Source organism: Zootoca vivipara, chromosome 11, assembly GCF_963506605.1.
Source record: "Zootoca vivipara chromosome 11, rZooViv1.1, whole genome shotgun sequence".
Taxonomy (NCBI): domain Eukaryota; kingdom Metazoa; phylum Chordata; class Lepidosauria; order Squamata; family Lacertidae; genus Zootoca; species Zootoca vivipara.
This window is the reverse complement of record NC_083286.1, coordinates 55,243,065-55,259,374: the sequence shown is the minus strand read 5'-3', so window position 1 is coordinate 55,259,374 and position 16,310 is coordinate 55,243,065. Positions and strand designations below refer to the sequence as shown.

General features: G+C 44.8%; 1 protein-coding gene across 3 annotated transcripts in view; it reads left to right on the top strand.

The window, feature by feature from the left end:
* The first annotated feature begins 1,229 nt into the window (after nucleotides 1-1,229).
* The window catches only part of KATNAL2 (katanin catalytic subunit A1 like 2), a 31,225-nt gene continuing 16,144 nt past the window's right edge, over nucleotides 1,230-16,310 (top strand). Inside the window, exons 1-7 of one of the 3 annotated variants that reach the window (XM_035100586.2) lie at nucleotides 1,230-1,380; nucleotides 9,401-9,471; nucleotides 11,323-11,489; nucleotides 12,711-12,744; nucleotides 13,516-13,639; nucleotides 15,323-15,418; nucleotides 15,696-15,794. In XM_035100586.2, the coding sequence (XP_034956477.1) occupies nucleotides 1,330-1,380; nucleotides 9,401-9,471; nucleotides 11,323-11,489; nucleotides 12,711-12,744; nucleotides 13,516-13,639; nucleotides 15,323-15,418; nucleotides 15,696-15,794 (642 nt within the window). In that variant the 5' untranslated portion in view covers nucleotides 1,230-1,329. Of the gene's footprint in view, nucleotides 1,381-9,400; nucleotides 9,472-11,322; nucleotides 11,490-12,707; nucleotides 12,745-13,515; nucleotides 13,640-15,322; nucleotides 15,419-15,695; nucleotides 15,795-16,310 lie in introns of all 3 variants that reach the window. The other 2 variants (XM_035100585.2, XM_035100587.2) reach the window with 2 other exon arrangements.

Genomic DNA, 16,310 nt, shown 5'->3' with positions numbered 1-16,310 from the left:
CAAGCTTGCTTAAATAATCTTATGTAAGGGCTTGATCAACCCAAAAACAATGGCAAATATTTAAAAGAGTGGAGGTAGTGTGTAAAGGTTTGTTTTAAAGAGGCTGTAGAAGGCCATTTTTTCCTCTCCAAAAGTAAAAAGAGGGGGCAGGGTCCAGACTGCTCAGATTACTGCCACCAGACCTCCCCTTTCATGATGTACCTATGATGAATCTAGGGAGGGGGGTCTTGGGCTACACCCCTTCTGTGACATATGGATGATGCTTCTGGGGGGTGGGCTGAAACCAATTTCAAATTTCTTTTTAAGGGCAAGACATCTTTGTTTGGGGGTCCTTCCTTGTTCTCCTGTGTGAGAGGAAGGACCCTGTTGCAACAGCAAAAATAAAAGTGCCTTGCTTCGTACGTCCTGGTTTGGTCTCTGTTATTTGGTGGGCAGGAGACGCTTAAATTCGTCTGCTTGCCTGGATCCTTGAGCTCTCCCTGGGTCAAGATCCATTTCTCTGGGTTCATAGGAACCAGCTTAAATTTTACAACACCAGCACAGTATTCCAGGTATTGTCTGTCCAAGGCAGAATAGAGTGGGACTATTTGGCCACCTCATGAGAAGAGAAGACTCCCTGGAAAAGACCCTGATGCTGGAAAAGATGGAGGGCACTAGGAGAAGGGGACGACAGAGGATGAGATGGTTGGGCAGTGTTCTCGAAGCCACCAACATGAGTCTGACCAAACTGCGGGAGGCAGTGCAAGACAGGAGTGCCTGGCGTGCTATGGTCCATGGGGTCACGAAGAGTGGGACACGACTAAACAACATTACTTCCCTTGATCTGGACACTATACTTCTGTCGATGCCGCCTAGAAAAGAAGTACTGAAGTTTTTTTTACTTCTTTTTTTTACTGCTGAATCACACTGTAGACTCATGTTTAAGCTTACATTTAAGGAACATTAAATGTGCATTTAAAAGCACACGACTCCCTCCTCCCAAATAAAGAAAACCCTGGGCTTTCTATAGCTTTCCCCCCCTCGCAGTGCTACAATTCTCAGCAACCTTAACGAACTACAGTTCCCAGGATTCTTTGCGGGGAAGTCATGTGCTTTAAAAGCTCCCTCTGCCTGCAAATCTTGCCCAACTCTTGATTGGCCAGTTTTTCCATCCCGCCCTCCACCTCTCGCCCGCCTGCCTCTTATTGGCTGAGCCGTGGTATGTTCCGGGATGCTGATTGGTTGCACTCTTTACACCTCGGGAAAGACGCCGCCAAGGCCGCGGAGCTTCGTGTGTTGCCTCATAAAGCCCCGAAAGGAGAATAGGAGCGCTTTTCTTTCGTGTACGAAATGGAGCTAACCTACCAAACGTTGAAATCTACTTATAAGGCCAAAGAAGCGGTAAGTGGAAGGGTAGCCGTCGTTGTGTTTCTCTTCCCCCCCGTTACTATGGTAACTCCCAGCGCTTGGTCTCTGCGCATGCGTGTGGTGAACTGGAACGCGCACGCGCAGTAACGCTGCTCCAGGATGGAGGGTTTGTGAGTCTCAAGAAGAGGGAGCAAAAGTTTTTGGGTGTTGGCAATATTGACATTTAAACAGCCTGAATAATACACACAAAAACTTATAATTATCCAAGCTGTTTAAATGTATATATAAATATATATACGGTCCATGGTGGTCACGAAGAGTCGGACACGACTAAACGACTAAACAACAACATAAATATATAAAATCTTTAATCCGCCCTGGGATGAAGGGTTATTCTTCATTTATATGAATAACAACAACAACAATAATAAACGTTAATGGGAGGAGAAAAAGTAATGATGAAGCAGGAGAGTGGTTTTAATAATTGGTATTCTGCTTTTCCAATGGCAAATGCTGAGCTCAAAGCAGCTCTCAATAATCGAAACAGCATCATTTCTGCTTTCGGGGGGGGGGGGAGCCAGGAGGGTCTTTCCAAGGGGAAACCGCTGTAAGACCATAAGAAAATAAGAAGAGCCCAGCTGGATCAGGCTAGGGGTCCAACTTAGTCTACGATCTTGTTATTGTAGCGGCCGACTGAATGTGTTTGGGAAACTAGCAAGAACCAGTTGCACATGAGCAGTTCTCCCCTCCTGTGGTCCCCAGCAACTGGTATTCAGAAGCATTGCTGCCACCCCAATTGTGAAGGGCAGAGTGTAGCCATTGTGGCTTGTAACTATCAATAGCCTTCTCTTCCATGGATTTGTCTCGTCTTCCTAAAGCTGGTGGCTATTGCTGCCTCTGTAGGAGTGTGGGTATCTGAAGAAGTGTGCATGCACATGAAAGCTCATACCAATGACAAACTTACTTGGTGTTTAAGGTGCTACTGGAAGTAATTTTTTTATTCTGTAGGAGCGAGTTCCATAGTTTAATGCACTGTGTAAAAAAGCTATTTCATTTATCTTTAATCTTCCAACATTCAGCTTAATTGTCTATCTGTGGCAGAGTGCATGCTTCATTAAATCTTTCTCTTTACTGATTCACACTCCTGTCTTTCAGGGTAAAATCTATAGGAACATAAGAAGCTGCCTTACACTGAGTGAGACCATTGACTCACCTAGTTCAGTACTGTTTACATGGGCTGGCTGTGGCTCACCAGGGTTTCAGGCAGGGTTCCCTCCCAGTCCTACCTGGAGTTGCAGGGATTGAATCTGGGGCCTTCTGCATGCAAAGCAGATGTTCTGCCAGTGCGTTATTACCTTTCCTCTAAATAGCAATGCAGGAAGCTCCCTTATAGTGAATTGGATCATTGCTCCAATTATCTAATTCATTGTCAACACTGGCTGGCAGAAGTTCTCCAGGGCTTTGGATGGGTTTCACTCACAGGTGTACCTGGAGATGCCATTGGAAATTGAACCTGCTCTGCCTTTGAACTACAGCTCCCCCCCCCCAAAAAAATCCCATGACTTATAATATCAGTAACAAAATAAGAATTGGTGTCTGCCTGCCTCAAGAGACAACTGAGTGTGCCTCCAGGGGTAAAGCCAAACCACTGCCAAAGGGACCTCCCCAGGACATAAGCCTGGACAGTGTGTCTGGAGGTCCTGGGCTGCCCAGACAACTAGACCTCCCTCTCAGGCTTGCTGTTGTGGGCCAAAGAAAAGCAGAGCAACACATTTGGCACCAGCTTGGCTGCAGGAGTTGCTGAAAGGAGGCGTTAACAGGCATTCAAGGCGCTATCCAACCATCTCAGGAACTCCACTTCAGATTTGTGTAGGGTTTACTCCTTAGCCTTTTCTTCTCCTGAAGCTGTCCCACAAGGCAGTGGAGGTACAGGACCAGAGTTTTCCTTCTCCTAGATGGGCTACCTTCCCAGGTGGATGAACCCCATCTGCCCCACACTTCCTTCTGCAGCACATATGCAGAAGCCGCCTTCTTGACTGTTGGACCCACTCTTGGTCTCCTCCGCTCGATCCGCCGTAGCCTGCCTTCACATGCAGAGGAAGTCCCTAACTCACTGAGGGTTTAAGATCCATCAGCTACCCTCACCTGGTTATCCTACCACGCAGCAGGACAACATCCCAGCCATGCTAATCTGGCCATGCCTCTCCTTGCTGGGATCTATCGCCCCTTCCCTGTTCTGAGCACAATGGGCCTCGCTTATCACAACCTGCTCCGGACTCCCTCTTTGCTGCCTTATCCCCAGAGGCACCCAAGGGAGAGCATTACATAACATGGCAAGGAAACTTTTCGTGGCTGGACGTTGCCAGGATTCGCCCTCCCTTTAAACTCCACCCTCTTTGCCCAAGCCAGCAGGTATAAGCAGCCTGTTCCTGAGAGTGGTTGTCGGGTGTTCTTGCCTTAGGCCAAGATTCAGCACATTGTTAGCTAGGGACTCCACTCCGGATTTTGTGTAGGGTTTACTACTCATCCTTTTCTTCTCACAAAGCTATCCCACAAGGTAGTGGAGGTTACGGATCAGGGTTTTCCTTTTCCTAGATGAGCTACCTTCCCAGGTTGAGGAGCCCCTTTCTGCCCCTCACTTCCCTCTATAGCACACACAGAAGCCGCCTTCTTGACAATTGGGCACAGTATTAATCTCGTCCACTCAATCCGCCGGAGCCTGTCTTTAGGGGAAGTCCCTAACTCACCAAGGGTTTGAGACCCATAGGCTACGCTCACCTGATTTAGCTGGTATCAGAAAGGTATTAAAACGGAATCCAAGTTGACATAGATGTAGTAATACTTGCTCACAGAGAGCCTCAAAGGACAAAAATGGTATTCATGGCATGTCTAAAAGCTGCAAAAAAAGAGGTTTGGGGCAGGGGGTTCCCCCCTCCCCACAGTTCTGCAACCACAGTGCCACAACTGAAAAGGCCATGTCCCTGATAGCTTGGCCAGTTGTGGGTTGGGTTGAAATGACTTGGTTTTAAGCAGCGTCATTTGTTACCTGGAATTTGTGGTAAAGTTTCCTTGAAAGTTGGCTTACCACCCTTACCCCGCTACAGAGACCTGCTAGAGGGCAGAGGTGTTCAAGGGCCTGGGATTACTCTTGTTTTTCACAAGTAGATGTTGAGGCTCAATAGCTGACTTGAGCTTTATGTGAACTGACTGCTAGCTCTACAGATTGCCAATATGCTGCACGTGTGCCCATTCCCCCTGGTGAAATTAGTTCTCTTGTAGGCAGTATGATAGGCTGTGCTGTGTGCTTGGTTGAGTGCTGTGTATGTGTATGGTGCCCAGAATGTTTCTCTCCGGTTTGCAGACAGCCCCCCCCCCAAAAAAAGTTGGCAACGTCAGTAGACAGTCTAGAACAGGGGTCAGCAAACTTTTTCAGCAGGGGGCCGGTCCACTGTCCCTCAGACCTTGTGGGGGGCCGGACTATATTTTTGGGGGAAATATGTACGAATTCCTATGCCCAACAAATAACCCAGAGATGCATTTTAAATAAAAGCACACATTCTGCTCATGTAAAAACATGCTCATTCCTGGACTGTTCGCGGGCCAGATTTAGAAGGCGAGACACATCCGGCCCCCGGGCCTTAGTTTGGGGACCCCTGCTCTAGAACATGCCTTGGAACCTTTTGCATTGTTTTCAGCAGATGAAATTATGTGAAAATAGTTCCTTGAAGTTCATTAAGTATGAAAATCGCTGGCTCCCCTTATCCCCAGTCTCCAATCAACTAGGAAATGGTTAGGATCCCCCTGCCTACATTATCTGACATTATATTGACTGGGTAGTATGCAAAATCCCATTGATGCAGTCAGTTTGTGTGAATCATAGAATCATAGAGTTGGAAGAGACCGCAAGGGCCATCCAGTCCAACCCCCTGCCAAGCAGGAAACGCCATCATAGCATTCTTGACATATGCCCGTCAAGCCTCTGCTTAAAGACCTCCAAAGAAGGAGACTCCACCACACTCCTTGGTAGCAAATCCCACTGCCGAACAGCTCTTACTGTCAGGAAGTTCTTCCTAATGTTTAGGTGGAATCTTCTTTCTTGTAGTTTGAATCCATTGCTCCATGTGCGCTTCTCTGGAGCAGCAGAAAACAACCTTTCACCCTCCTCTATGCGACATTCTTTTATATATTTGAACATGGCTATCATATCACCCCTTAACCTTCTCTTCTCCAGGCTAAACATACCCAGCTCCCTAAGCCATTCCTCATAAGGCATCTTTTCCAGGCCTTTGACCATTTTGGTTGCCCTCTTCTGGACACGTTCCAGCTTGTCAGTATCCTTCTTGAACTGTGGTGCCCAGAACTGGACACAGTACTCCAGGTGAGGTCTGACCAGAGCATGTGTGCATTCTTCAGGACTACCTGTGATGGTACACAATTTCTAGCAGATATGTGGATTCATCAATCTGGTTGCATTGGCTCAGACTTCTATGCATGATGAAATTCAGAGCTAGAGAGAATGCACATTGTCTGAGAGAAAGAAGATAATGTGCAGTTTGGATGCACAAGTGGAAGTGTGGACCTTAAATTAAGCAAAGTCCCCCCCGCCTTGAATAAAGAACCAGTTGACCAACTTTTAGGACCTATTCATCCAAAGTGTAGTTGAATATTAACATCACTGTATGGTTAGCACATGTGGTGCTGTTTGCTTTCTTTTGGATCGGCTAATCAGATGTTTAATGGGATGCCTGTGCCCTGTTTAAAGATGGGAAGGGAGCACCAAATTCTCCAAGGGCCATGATAAATGCAGAACAAAGCAGGTCTGATCATCACAACTTCATCTCATTTAAAATAAGCAGAGCACCATCAGCATCTTTTAAAAGAAAAAAAGAACCTTGAGGAATTATCTGATTGTAATATTAAAACTTTGATTGCACGCTAATTCATCTTTTGGCAGCTGCAGCAAAAACTATGTGTGGCATTTTAAGAAATGAATAATGTACTCTGTAAGCATTGCAGCTAATTAGGGAAGCACTTTTAGCATTTAAAACTAGCTCCTGTTTAAGTGCCTTAAGCTTTTATTAATTGTATGGACCAAAAACCCTTTATAGTAATTGAAAATTTAATTACACCCATTTTTTTGTTCTAGGAATGGGAGCTTATTAAACTTTAAACACTTAAACATCTATTGAAATACCAATGGCTGTAAAGATGGTGGCATTCTACATACCAATTAAAGAAGCGAGCGTAAATCACTATAAACCTAAACTGAATTTTAAGTAATGTTTTGCTCGTTAAGTGCGTCTATTCTTTCACACATGTACAAGATCTCTACTACTTCTGTGGTAACCATTGGCAGGCCCACGTTAGCGCAGGTCTTTGGAAAAAAAGAAACTCCTTAAATATTGTTCTTGGTGTTCTGCTCCTGTCTCAGGACCTGATGGCAGCAGCTCTTATATGAGAGTAAAGAAGAGATCTTTATTCACGGTACAGGCTCAGCAGCGATAAGTGGGTCCAAGGCACACAAACATGGCAAGAGATGCAGGGCCAAACAGAAGCAACAAAGATACCCCAACAGTTGCCACACTTACCGTATCCTGCAAAGCTTTTAAAGATGAGGCAGAGCACGCGCACTTGATAGACTCTCTCGCCTTATGGATCTGCTGTGCTTCAAATGTGCATCCGATCTCTACTACAGACAGAGGTGGCACCTGGGTCTTGGCAATGGGGCTGTTCAGACTCCGGCTGCCTTCTCCTGCTCAGTTCTTCTCCCATTCCTGACGTGACTGCAGGAGGGGGATCAAGAGAGTTGGCAGAGCTGCTTCTCCTCAACATCTGGTGTCATGAAGGTCAGAGCTCCATTTTCCATTCCTTGCAGCCAGCCTCCCACTTCTTCTCCTTCTCCTCCTCTTCCTCCCTTCTCTATTTCGGACTGCCAAACCATCCTGATGGAAGTGAGTGGCCCATGGCACTCAGTATGATTAACAGGAATTGTGCAGCTCACCTATGGAAGAGATCTGGGCTACAAGGCAGGCTGTGTGTTTTCTTAAATGGGGAGTAGCTGTCCCTCCTTTATCTCAAAATCCTAGGAGTACAACTTTATATATTTGATTCTATTTATGAGTCACTTCCCTTAGCATACCTTCAAGTGATTTCACGGTAAAAACATTGACGATAAAAGCAATTAAATGTAAAAGCTTTTTAAAAGATTGGGTCGTATCCAAAGCTTGTTGTTCCTCTAATGCAGCAGACCTCTGCTTGCGCAACGGAACTGTTCTGTCCTCTCCTCTGCCCTGCAGCCTCCTGTATATCCTCAGCATCTGCTGCCTCTGTACACCCTCAACATCTGGAGCAGATTTTGAGGGTGCACACATGGGGAAGAAAGGAAGGGGGAGTCCCACTGCATGAGTGGAACTCTGTGCATTCATGCACAGATGGAATGGGCAGCATCCTTGAAGGGCAGGTGATTCTGTTGCATCCTTTTCTGTGGCTGGGTGCTTTGAGCTCCTGGTAGCTTATTTCTTTATTGCTAGCCATTTTTTTTGCAGCACACTGGTGAGCTCTCCTAGTATAGTTTCGGAATTGCCGTATTACTCACATTTTAAAAAAGCCAATGCAATTCTGGGCTGCATCAATAGGAGTATAGCATCTAGATCAAGGGAAGTAATAGTACCACTGTATTCTGCTCTGGTCAGACCTCACCTGGAGTACTGTGTCCAGTTCTGGGCACCACAGTTCAAGAAGGATACTAATAAGTTGGAACGTGTCCAGAAGAGGGCAACCAAAATGGTCAAAGGCCTGGAAACGATGCCTTATGAGGAACGGCTTAGGGAGCTGGGTATGTTTAGCCTGGAGAAGAGAAGGTTAAGGGGTGATATGATAACCATGTTCAAATATATAAAAGGATGTCATATAGAGGAGGGAGAAAGGTTGTTTTCTGCTGCTCCAGAGAAGCGGACACGGAGCAACGGATTCAAACTACAAGAAAGAAAATTCCACCTAAACATTAGGAAGAACTTCCTGACAGTAAGAGCTGTTCGGCAGTGGAATTTGCTACCAAGGAGTGTGGTGGAGTCTCCTTCTTTGGAGGTCTTTAAGCAGAGGCTTGACAGCCATCTGTCAGGAATGCTTTGATGGTGTTTCCTGCTTGGCAGGGGGTTGGACTGGATGGCCCTTGTGGTCTCTTCCAACTCTATGATTCTATGATTCTATGATTCTAATAAAGTACAAGACAAATACTCATTTTGAAAAATGCACAGAATGGAAAAATACCTTTCTGTCCTGGGCCACTAGGTGGCTCTCTGGTTCCTCTGGTAAAGCCAGATTCCAGTAGATGAGCTAATGATTATTTTTTTAAAAAAATGATAAACAGTTTTCACTGTCAAATAGTGGCCGACACTTGCTTCATTGTAGACTATAATTACTGTAAATCTTGCACTTTTGCAGTAGAATCCTACACACGTTTGCTCGCTTAGTGGGCTTACTCCCAAGTATAGGACTGCAACCTTACTTTGTGTGTAAATCCCATCAACTGCAAATGGGAGCTGCATGTGTAAAACTGGTGGAATGTGTCCTTGAACTCTGATAATGTCTCTTCCTTGCCTGGATGGAAGATAGAGAGGGTTGTGTGAGTATGGGCAGAAAGAAGTCTACTGTACAAACGTTAAATTTACATCCATTGCCCCACCTGACACAATTGCCCAGCAAAGAAGGTGTTTGTCAGGCTAAAAAAAAAAGTTTTCCATTGCTGCTTCAAAGTCTCATAAGCTGCATGGACACATGCCAGAGCCCTGGTTCCAGGAAACTTTGATTATAGATTCAGTGATGGCTATGATTATAGATTCTTTGCTGGAAACCACAGGAGGAGAGAGTTGCTCTTGTGCTCAGGTCCTGCTTGCAGGTTTCCGACATGAACCTGGTTGGCCGCTGTGAGATCTGGATGCTGGACCAGATGGGACACTGGCTTGATCCAGCAGGTTCTTCTTGCGTTCTTTCTCGACAGCAATAGACTTATACAAGAGGATCATATTCTAAAACTTCCTCTTTTTATTTGCAGGAAGAGATGCGATCAGAAGCCCGTAGAAAAAACCTCCTCATTCTGATTTTACATTATTTAACGGATGAAGGGTATGTTTTCTTTTGCTTACCAGCAAATATTCATGGGGTTTGTTTTTACTGATCTGTTTTTCTTGTTGAATAAAAGAAAAACAGGTTAGCAAAGATATAACCCTAAATAATTGCAAACTTTGTCTTCTTTCTGGCTGCATACGGTAGTAAAACCTGGAGAATTCTACTGGGCTTTCTTCCAGGCAAATGTGTCTGTATACTATAGGCTGGCATCATCGGTAAATTTGTGATCTAGAGAAAGACTTAATACAGTGGTACCTCTACTTACGAATGTTTCTACTTACGAATGGAGCTCCGTCCGCCATCTTGGATGCGATTTAGATAGGATTTTTTTCTACTTACGAATTTTTAGATAGGGTTGCTTCTACTTACAAAGTTTTTCTCCCAATGCATTCCTATGGGATTCGACTTACAATTTTTTTCGACTTACGAATGTGCGTTCGGAATGCATTAAATTCGTAAGTAGAGGTACCACTGTATTTGAAAAGCTTTCCTGCTTAGTCAGCTGGAGGGGATTCCTACACCCCACAGGCAAACGACCTAATTACATGCTTTGTTTGGCTGGCCTGTTGAAACTGTCACCACACTGATGGGTTGTCAAAATGTGGGAGATGATTTTCCAGCAACAGGTATTCTGAAGCATTGTTTCCTCCAACTGTGTGGAGGCAGAGCATCGCCATCATGGTTAATATCCATTGATAGGCCTCTCCTCCTTGAATTTGTCTAATCCTCTTCTTAAGCCATCTGGGTTGGTGTCAGTCACTGCCTCCCGTGGAAGTGAGGTTTTTTTTTAAGGTTTCAAATTTTTAAAATGTTTTGTATATGCTGGAAGCCTCCCAGAATGGCTGGGGCAACCCAGTCAGAAGGATGAGGTACAAATAATACATTATTATTGTAAGGGGGAGGGATTACAGAGAACCCCCCCATCAGAAGCAGCCCGTCTCCAAGCAGTCATGAGAGCGAGGGGTCTGAAGGGGTGAGTCAGGAAGTGGAGAAGGAGTGCCAGGGCTCTGGCAGCACTGGAGAGCCCCTGCTCCATGGGCAGAAAGAGAGAGAGGCGGAAAGAGTGGACAGGAGTAGGGCAGACAGAAGATCCATACCTCCGACGCCGGAACTGAGAAAGAGAAGGAAAGGGAGGCGCTTCTCAGTTCCGAGGCTTTTATGCTGGTCCCGAACACGGAAGGGAGTAGTGCAGGAATCTGACTCAAGCGGGTAGACATGAAATGAGCAATCCGTTACACTGTAAATAATGTGCACCAATAAAAACGTCTGAAAGACAAGCATGTGGACGGTCGTTACTCAAGAGTAGTCACAACAAACCCTGACAATTATTATTAGAAAATTGAGTAATACTGCTGCTTGAAAATATAACTCTCAGGGGAGGAGTGTTTGCCATGTGATGAGAGGATGTCTGCTATCACAAGATGACTGTCATTGAAAGGACCTTGTGTTCCATAAGAACATATAGATAGCTAATAAATATTTAAAATGCCAGTGTCAGGATGGGGTAGAAAGCAGGAGGCAAGGGGTCCATGGTCCCTGTGGGCACTATTTTGGGAACTCCAGGAATAGGCTATGATGCCATCTGTTGGAGGCGCATACAAAATAGTGGCTATTGGGTAGAGCTGTTTGCCCAGTGGCAGCTTGGGGGTTGAAGCCACTTGGAAAGACCAACATCAGAGATGATGATGATGATGTTCTTAACAGCTTCAGTGGTGATGCAATGATTCTGGTCCTGTTTTATGTTGCCATTCCCCCTTCCCACATCTTTTGTTTTAAATGTTTTGGGTTTTTCCCCCTACAATGTTATAACAATTGAATAAACTGAACCCCCAAATCTGTAATTCCCAGTTATGTCGACACTGCAAATGCATTGGAGCAAGAAACGAAGCTGGGCTTGCGGCGCTTTGAAGTTTGCGACAATGTTGACCTTGAGACTATTTTGATGGAATACGAAAGCTACTACTATGTCAAATTCCAGAAGTACCCAAAGATTACCAAAAAAGCCTTAGACACCAGTATGTGGCTAATTTCCAGAATAAATGTGTGTGGGTTTTTTTTTTCTTCTTCTCAGGTTTTAAATTCAGATTTTGTTATTACCACTAGTATTTAAAATTTTCTTTAACACCAGCAGCGTGCTGGTGTGGTAGCATTCCTCCTCGCTTTACCCTTATAACAGGCCTGTGAGGTACAGTAGGTTAAACTGAAAGAATGTGACTGGCCCCAAATCACCCCAGTGAACTTTACGGCTGAGTAGGGATTTGAACTCCCAGACCCCAGTCTGACACTCAACCACTGTGCCACACTGGCTTACCGAAGCTGGTTTCTGTGTGCATATCACTTGCTGGATTCAGAGCTGTGGGTGCAAACTGATGCAAATTGGAATGGTGATAGCCGCTCTCCATTCTGCATTAAAGGTGCTGACATTTAAAGTCCTAAATGGCCTCGGCCCAGTACACCTGAAGGAGCGTCTCCACCCCCATCATTCAGCCCGGGCACTGAGGTCCAGCTCTGAGGGCCTTTTTGTGGTTCCCTCACTACGAGAAGTGAGGTTACAGGGAACCAGGCAGAGGGCCTTCTTGGTAATGGGATGGAATTTATGTACGCAATTCACTGCCTTGGAAGTTATCTTGTGCAAACCTTTCTGAGATGAATGGATGCTTTGCAAGGGTCCTACCAGGCACTTGTGTGGTTTGCTTTTGCTTCAGTGGGGTTCGAGCAGAACTTCCCAGTCAGTTGTGTTCCACGTTGTTGCCTGCATGTTTAAAACATATAATACAATACAGTAACCAGTCAGCTACATTTCCATGCATTATTATATGGATATATGAATAATATTATTGTCCTAATATATATTTGATTCTTGGTAGCCTACTGTATTCTGTGGAAACTCATTCCAGGTGTCAATATATTTATCCAAACAAAGTCTACATCTGTAAGCAATCCTTTCAGATGATGTGGGTGTTGTCGTGTCATCAACCATTGATTAAAGGGGATCATGTATTTAGTCTTCCAGTTCATCAATACCAGTCTCTTGTAGAATCCATTTTTATTGTCCAGTTGTCAGCTTCCATTATAGGGAAGAACAACTTGTGTTAGGGCAAAGAGTAGATCACTGTGCAGGGCAAGCTTCAGCATGCTTAACTTTGTGGCTGGATTGTGGCCCTTGACTATATACATTATATTATTTAAAAGAAAGGCAAATTCTCTCTTCTCTCCCCCCCCCCCCCAAACAGCAGACAACAAACCAAGAATTGGAGGAAAACAAAAAAGGTAAGAGAAATGGCTGCCATGAGGACACCATTGGTAGTAAAAAAGATTTTTCGTAGTCATGCAACCACAACATTATTCCTGATGGGTGCATTCCAAGAGTGGGCAGGGCCAGACCTAAAGTGGGTGGTGCCAAACACAAAATTGCACCTCTTTAGCATAGGACACACTCTTGGTAGAGGCACACACAGTCATAGTCCCAACACACACACACACACACACTGCTCCTGCTTAAACCACATTACAAAGTGTGTTGCACTGAGGATGAAAAGAGCCCGTCCCAGTTTGTCAGGGTCTCCCATGTACTGGAGCAGGGTCAGCAAACTTTTTCAGCAGGTCCACTGTCTCTCAGACCTTGTGGGGGCCGGACTATATTTTGAAGGGGAAAAAATGAACAAATTCCTATGCCCCACAAATAACCCAGAGATGCATTTTAAATAAAAGCACACATTCTACCACGTCAAAACATCAGGCAGGCCCACAAATAACCCAGAGATGCATTTTAAATAAAAGCACACATTCTACTTGCGGGGCAGATTTAGAAGGTGATTGGGCTGGATCTGGCCCCGGGCCTTAGTTTGCCTACCCATGTACTGGAGGGTGGGTGCCCAGGGAGAGGGTGGAGCTTTAGCCGGGAGAGGGGGTGTGGCCTGCCAGGAGTGCCAGGAGCTAGGTGGGGAAATCCCATCCTTACCTTAGTCCTTCACTATTGTCAAGGCAGGTTGTAAACCTGACACTTCCTGAAAGCCTTGCTTTTTGTTGTTGTTGTTCCAGGGCAACAAGCAGCACATGTCGGAATCTTCCTAAGATTCAACCAGCAAATCAGAGGCCAGTTTCAAAAAGTATTTCTCGTAGGACAATCGAGCCAAAACATTCCAGCATGGATAGTCCTAAAGAGGTTGAGATTCCTTTTTTATTTCCTCCTCCCGCTCCCGTTTTGTAAATTTGGCGAGTGCAGTGCGCTTAGCAATAGGATACAGCAACCGGTAGATTACTTGCTAAAACCTTTATAGGAGGTTTTGTGTAACGGTATCAGAGAGGTAGAAGGATAATAATAATTAAATAATAATAATTAAAACTTTGGACATCCTGGGACAACCACAGACAGAAATCTGCTTAATAGACATTCCGTCTCCCCAGCAAACTTTGGGAAGAAGTGTTGGAAGGATGGCAACAGCTTTGTAGACAGATAATTGCCTGTATCCTCACCAAATTACAATTCCCCAAGCTTATTGGGTGTAAGCATTTCAAATTATCAACCAGATAACTGGAGTAAGATTAGAATGGATGCCTTAAATATGTTGCTAGATTGTATACAAGATATGCCATAACAAAGGAAGTGAAAACTTGATTATTTATCTCTTAATTGCAGCAAGGGTTGTTCTTGCCCAATATTGGAAAAGCTCTATTGTCCCATCTGTTAGGGAATGGTTATTTAAATCATTAGAAATTGCTCATATGAGTAAGCTAAAAGAGATGGTGTATACAAATGAAATGGACAAGCTGTATACACAGTGTTTTCTAAATGGCAGCTTTTTGTTCCTTATTGAAAAAAACAATTATGGATTAGGGAGTCTTGATATATTTTCATTTACAGAGAGAGTGAGAATATGTGTATAGATTTGCATAATTAGAAGGGAGGGGAAACAATTCCTCAGATCCTTTGGGGATTAGCATTACAGTTAAACTAGACTATAACCAAAATGTGTTTCTACTATAGATATACCCTCTGTATTCCAAAACTATTCTGAGAGTGTTGGGTAACCTGGCTTGGATGAAAAGAGAGAGAAAAGTGTATATAGCTGGATCTGTTTCAAGTGTTACCGCTGCTAAACTTGTAACTGTGGCAGTAATGGCTGGCTTGCACGTCACATTAAACCATAGTTTAAAACAAACTATGGTTCAGTGTGAACAAGCAGTGTGCTGACCCACATTGCCCAAAAGGTTCCCCTGCCCTTGCTGCTTCCATGCCACAGACAAAACAAGCCAGAGTGATTATTTCCAGCTGCCCCCTCCCTGCTCTTCAGGGGTGTCTTACTGAGCAAAGTTCAATATTGAGCATTCCTGCTTTTTCTCATTTCCTGAACTGTGCTCAACAGGAAGCAAAGGCAGAGATCAGCACCGTTGTGTACTAGCAGCAACCATCATGGATGTTACAAACTCCAATAGAATGCATTGGTTGCGCTGGGGGTGCCAGGCACAGAGAATTGTGGGAGTTTCTCAAACATGCCCGCTTGGAAACCTGGAACCAGTGTGGTGTAGTGGTTAAGAGCGGTAGACCCGTAATCTGGGGAACCGGGTTCACGTCTCCGCTCCTCCACATGCAGCTGCTGGATGACCTTGGACTAGTCACACTTCTCTGAAGTCTCTCAGCCCCACCCACCTCACAGGGTGTCTGTTGTGGGGAAGGAGGCGAAAGGGGATTGTTAGCCGCTTTGCGACTCCTTCGGGTAGTGATAAAGCGGGATATCAAATCCAAACTCTTCTTCTTCTTCTTCTTCTTCTTCTTCTTCTTCTTCTTCTTCTTCTTCTTCTTCTTCTAATTTCAAAATTGGCCTATGCTTGTGTTTGTTTTCTGTAGGAGAGTGAAGATGCTTTTTCCCGAGTGCCATCTGAGTTTGGTTTAAACGTGTCTGCAATCCAGAAAGGAAGTGGAGAAGGCACTCATCCTAGGAGGGTTAGTCAGAAGCCTCACAGCATGCATGGATTGTTATTATAAGAGTGTTTGGGTATCTGAAGGTGGAACCTTATGGATGTCTTACAGCAGCCTTCCCTAAATTGGTGCCCTACAGATGGTTTGGGGCAGCCCCACCTTCACCCGTTGTTGATCCAGTGGCTTCCCTACTGGTCTGGCTTCTTACATTTTGGTTCCCTGTCCAACATCTCTTGTGTTCCAGGCTGAAGACCTGCCATGGGCTTCAGGGTCCGGTAAACACTATTTGTTTCTCCTGTAGGGCCAAATCATTGATTTCCGTGGGATGATTCAGGATGCTATCAAAGGAGCATCAAATGAAATTGCTGTGCACAGCCTTAACTGCAATCCAGATCCTTCGGTGAGTGATATTCTTTCTGCCTAGTAAAATAAAATTTGAGAAGAAATAAGTGTCATGCGTGTGGAGGAAAAACTTAAACACGTTGCAGAGTCCCCCAAAATAGACCAGAGACAGTAGTACGTCATCCAGAAGAGCTTTTACTGGTGCTAAAAGCAAATGACCATAATGGCCACGAATCCGAATACAATCAGGAATGGCACAGTCCATAAGAAATCCAGTTGCAATAAAACTTAACAAGAACTTATAATAAGTCTAAAACCTTAACACGAAGCATACTATATATAGAACACCACACAGAGCAAAAGAGAGACAGAAAGAGAAAGTGAGACCCGGGCTCCTTCTGGCCAGTATTTATAATCAGCATGACCTTGCAGAATAGAGATAAGAGACAGCTGTACTCAGCTTCCAGAAGGTATAACCCAAACAACTCATGACCCTTCTGCCTGCTTCTCTCACACAGAGAAGCTTCTACTAGCTTCTAGAATCCTCTTGTATTAAGCAGAATAGAAAAGATCT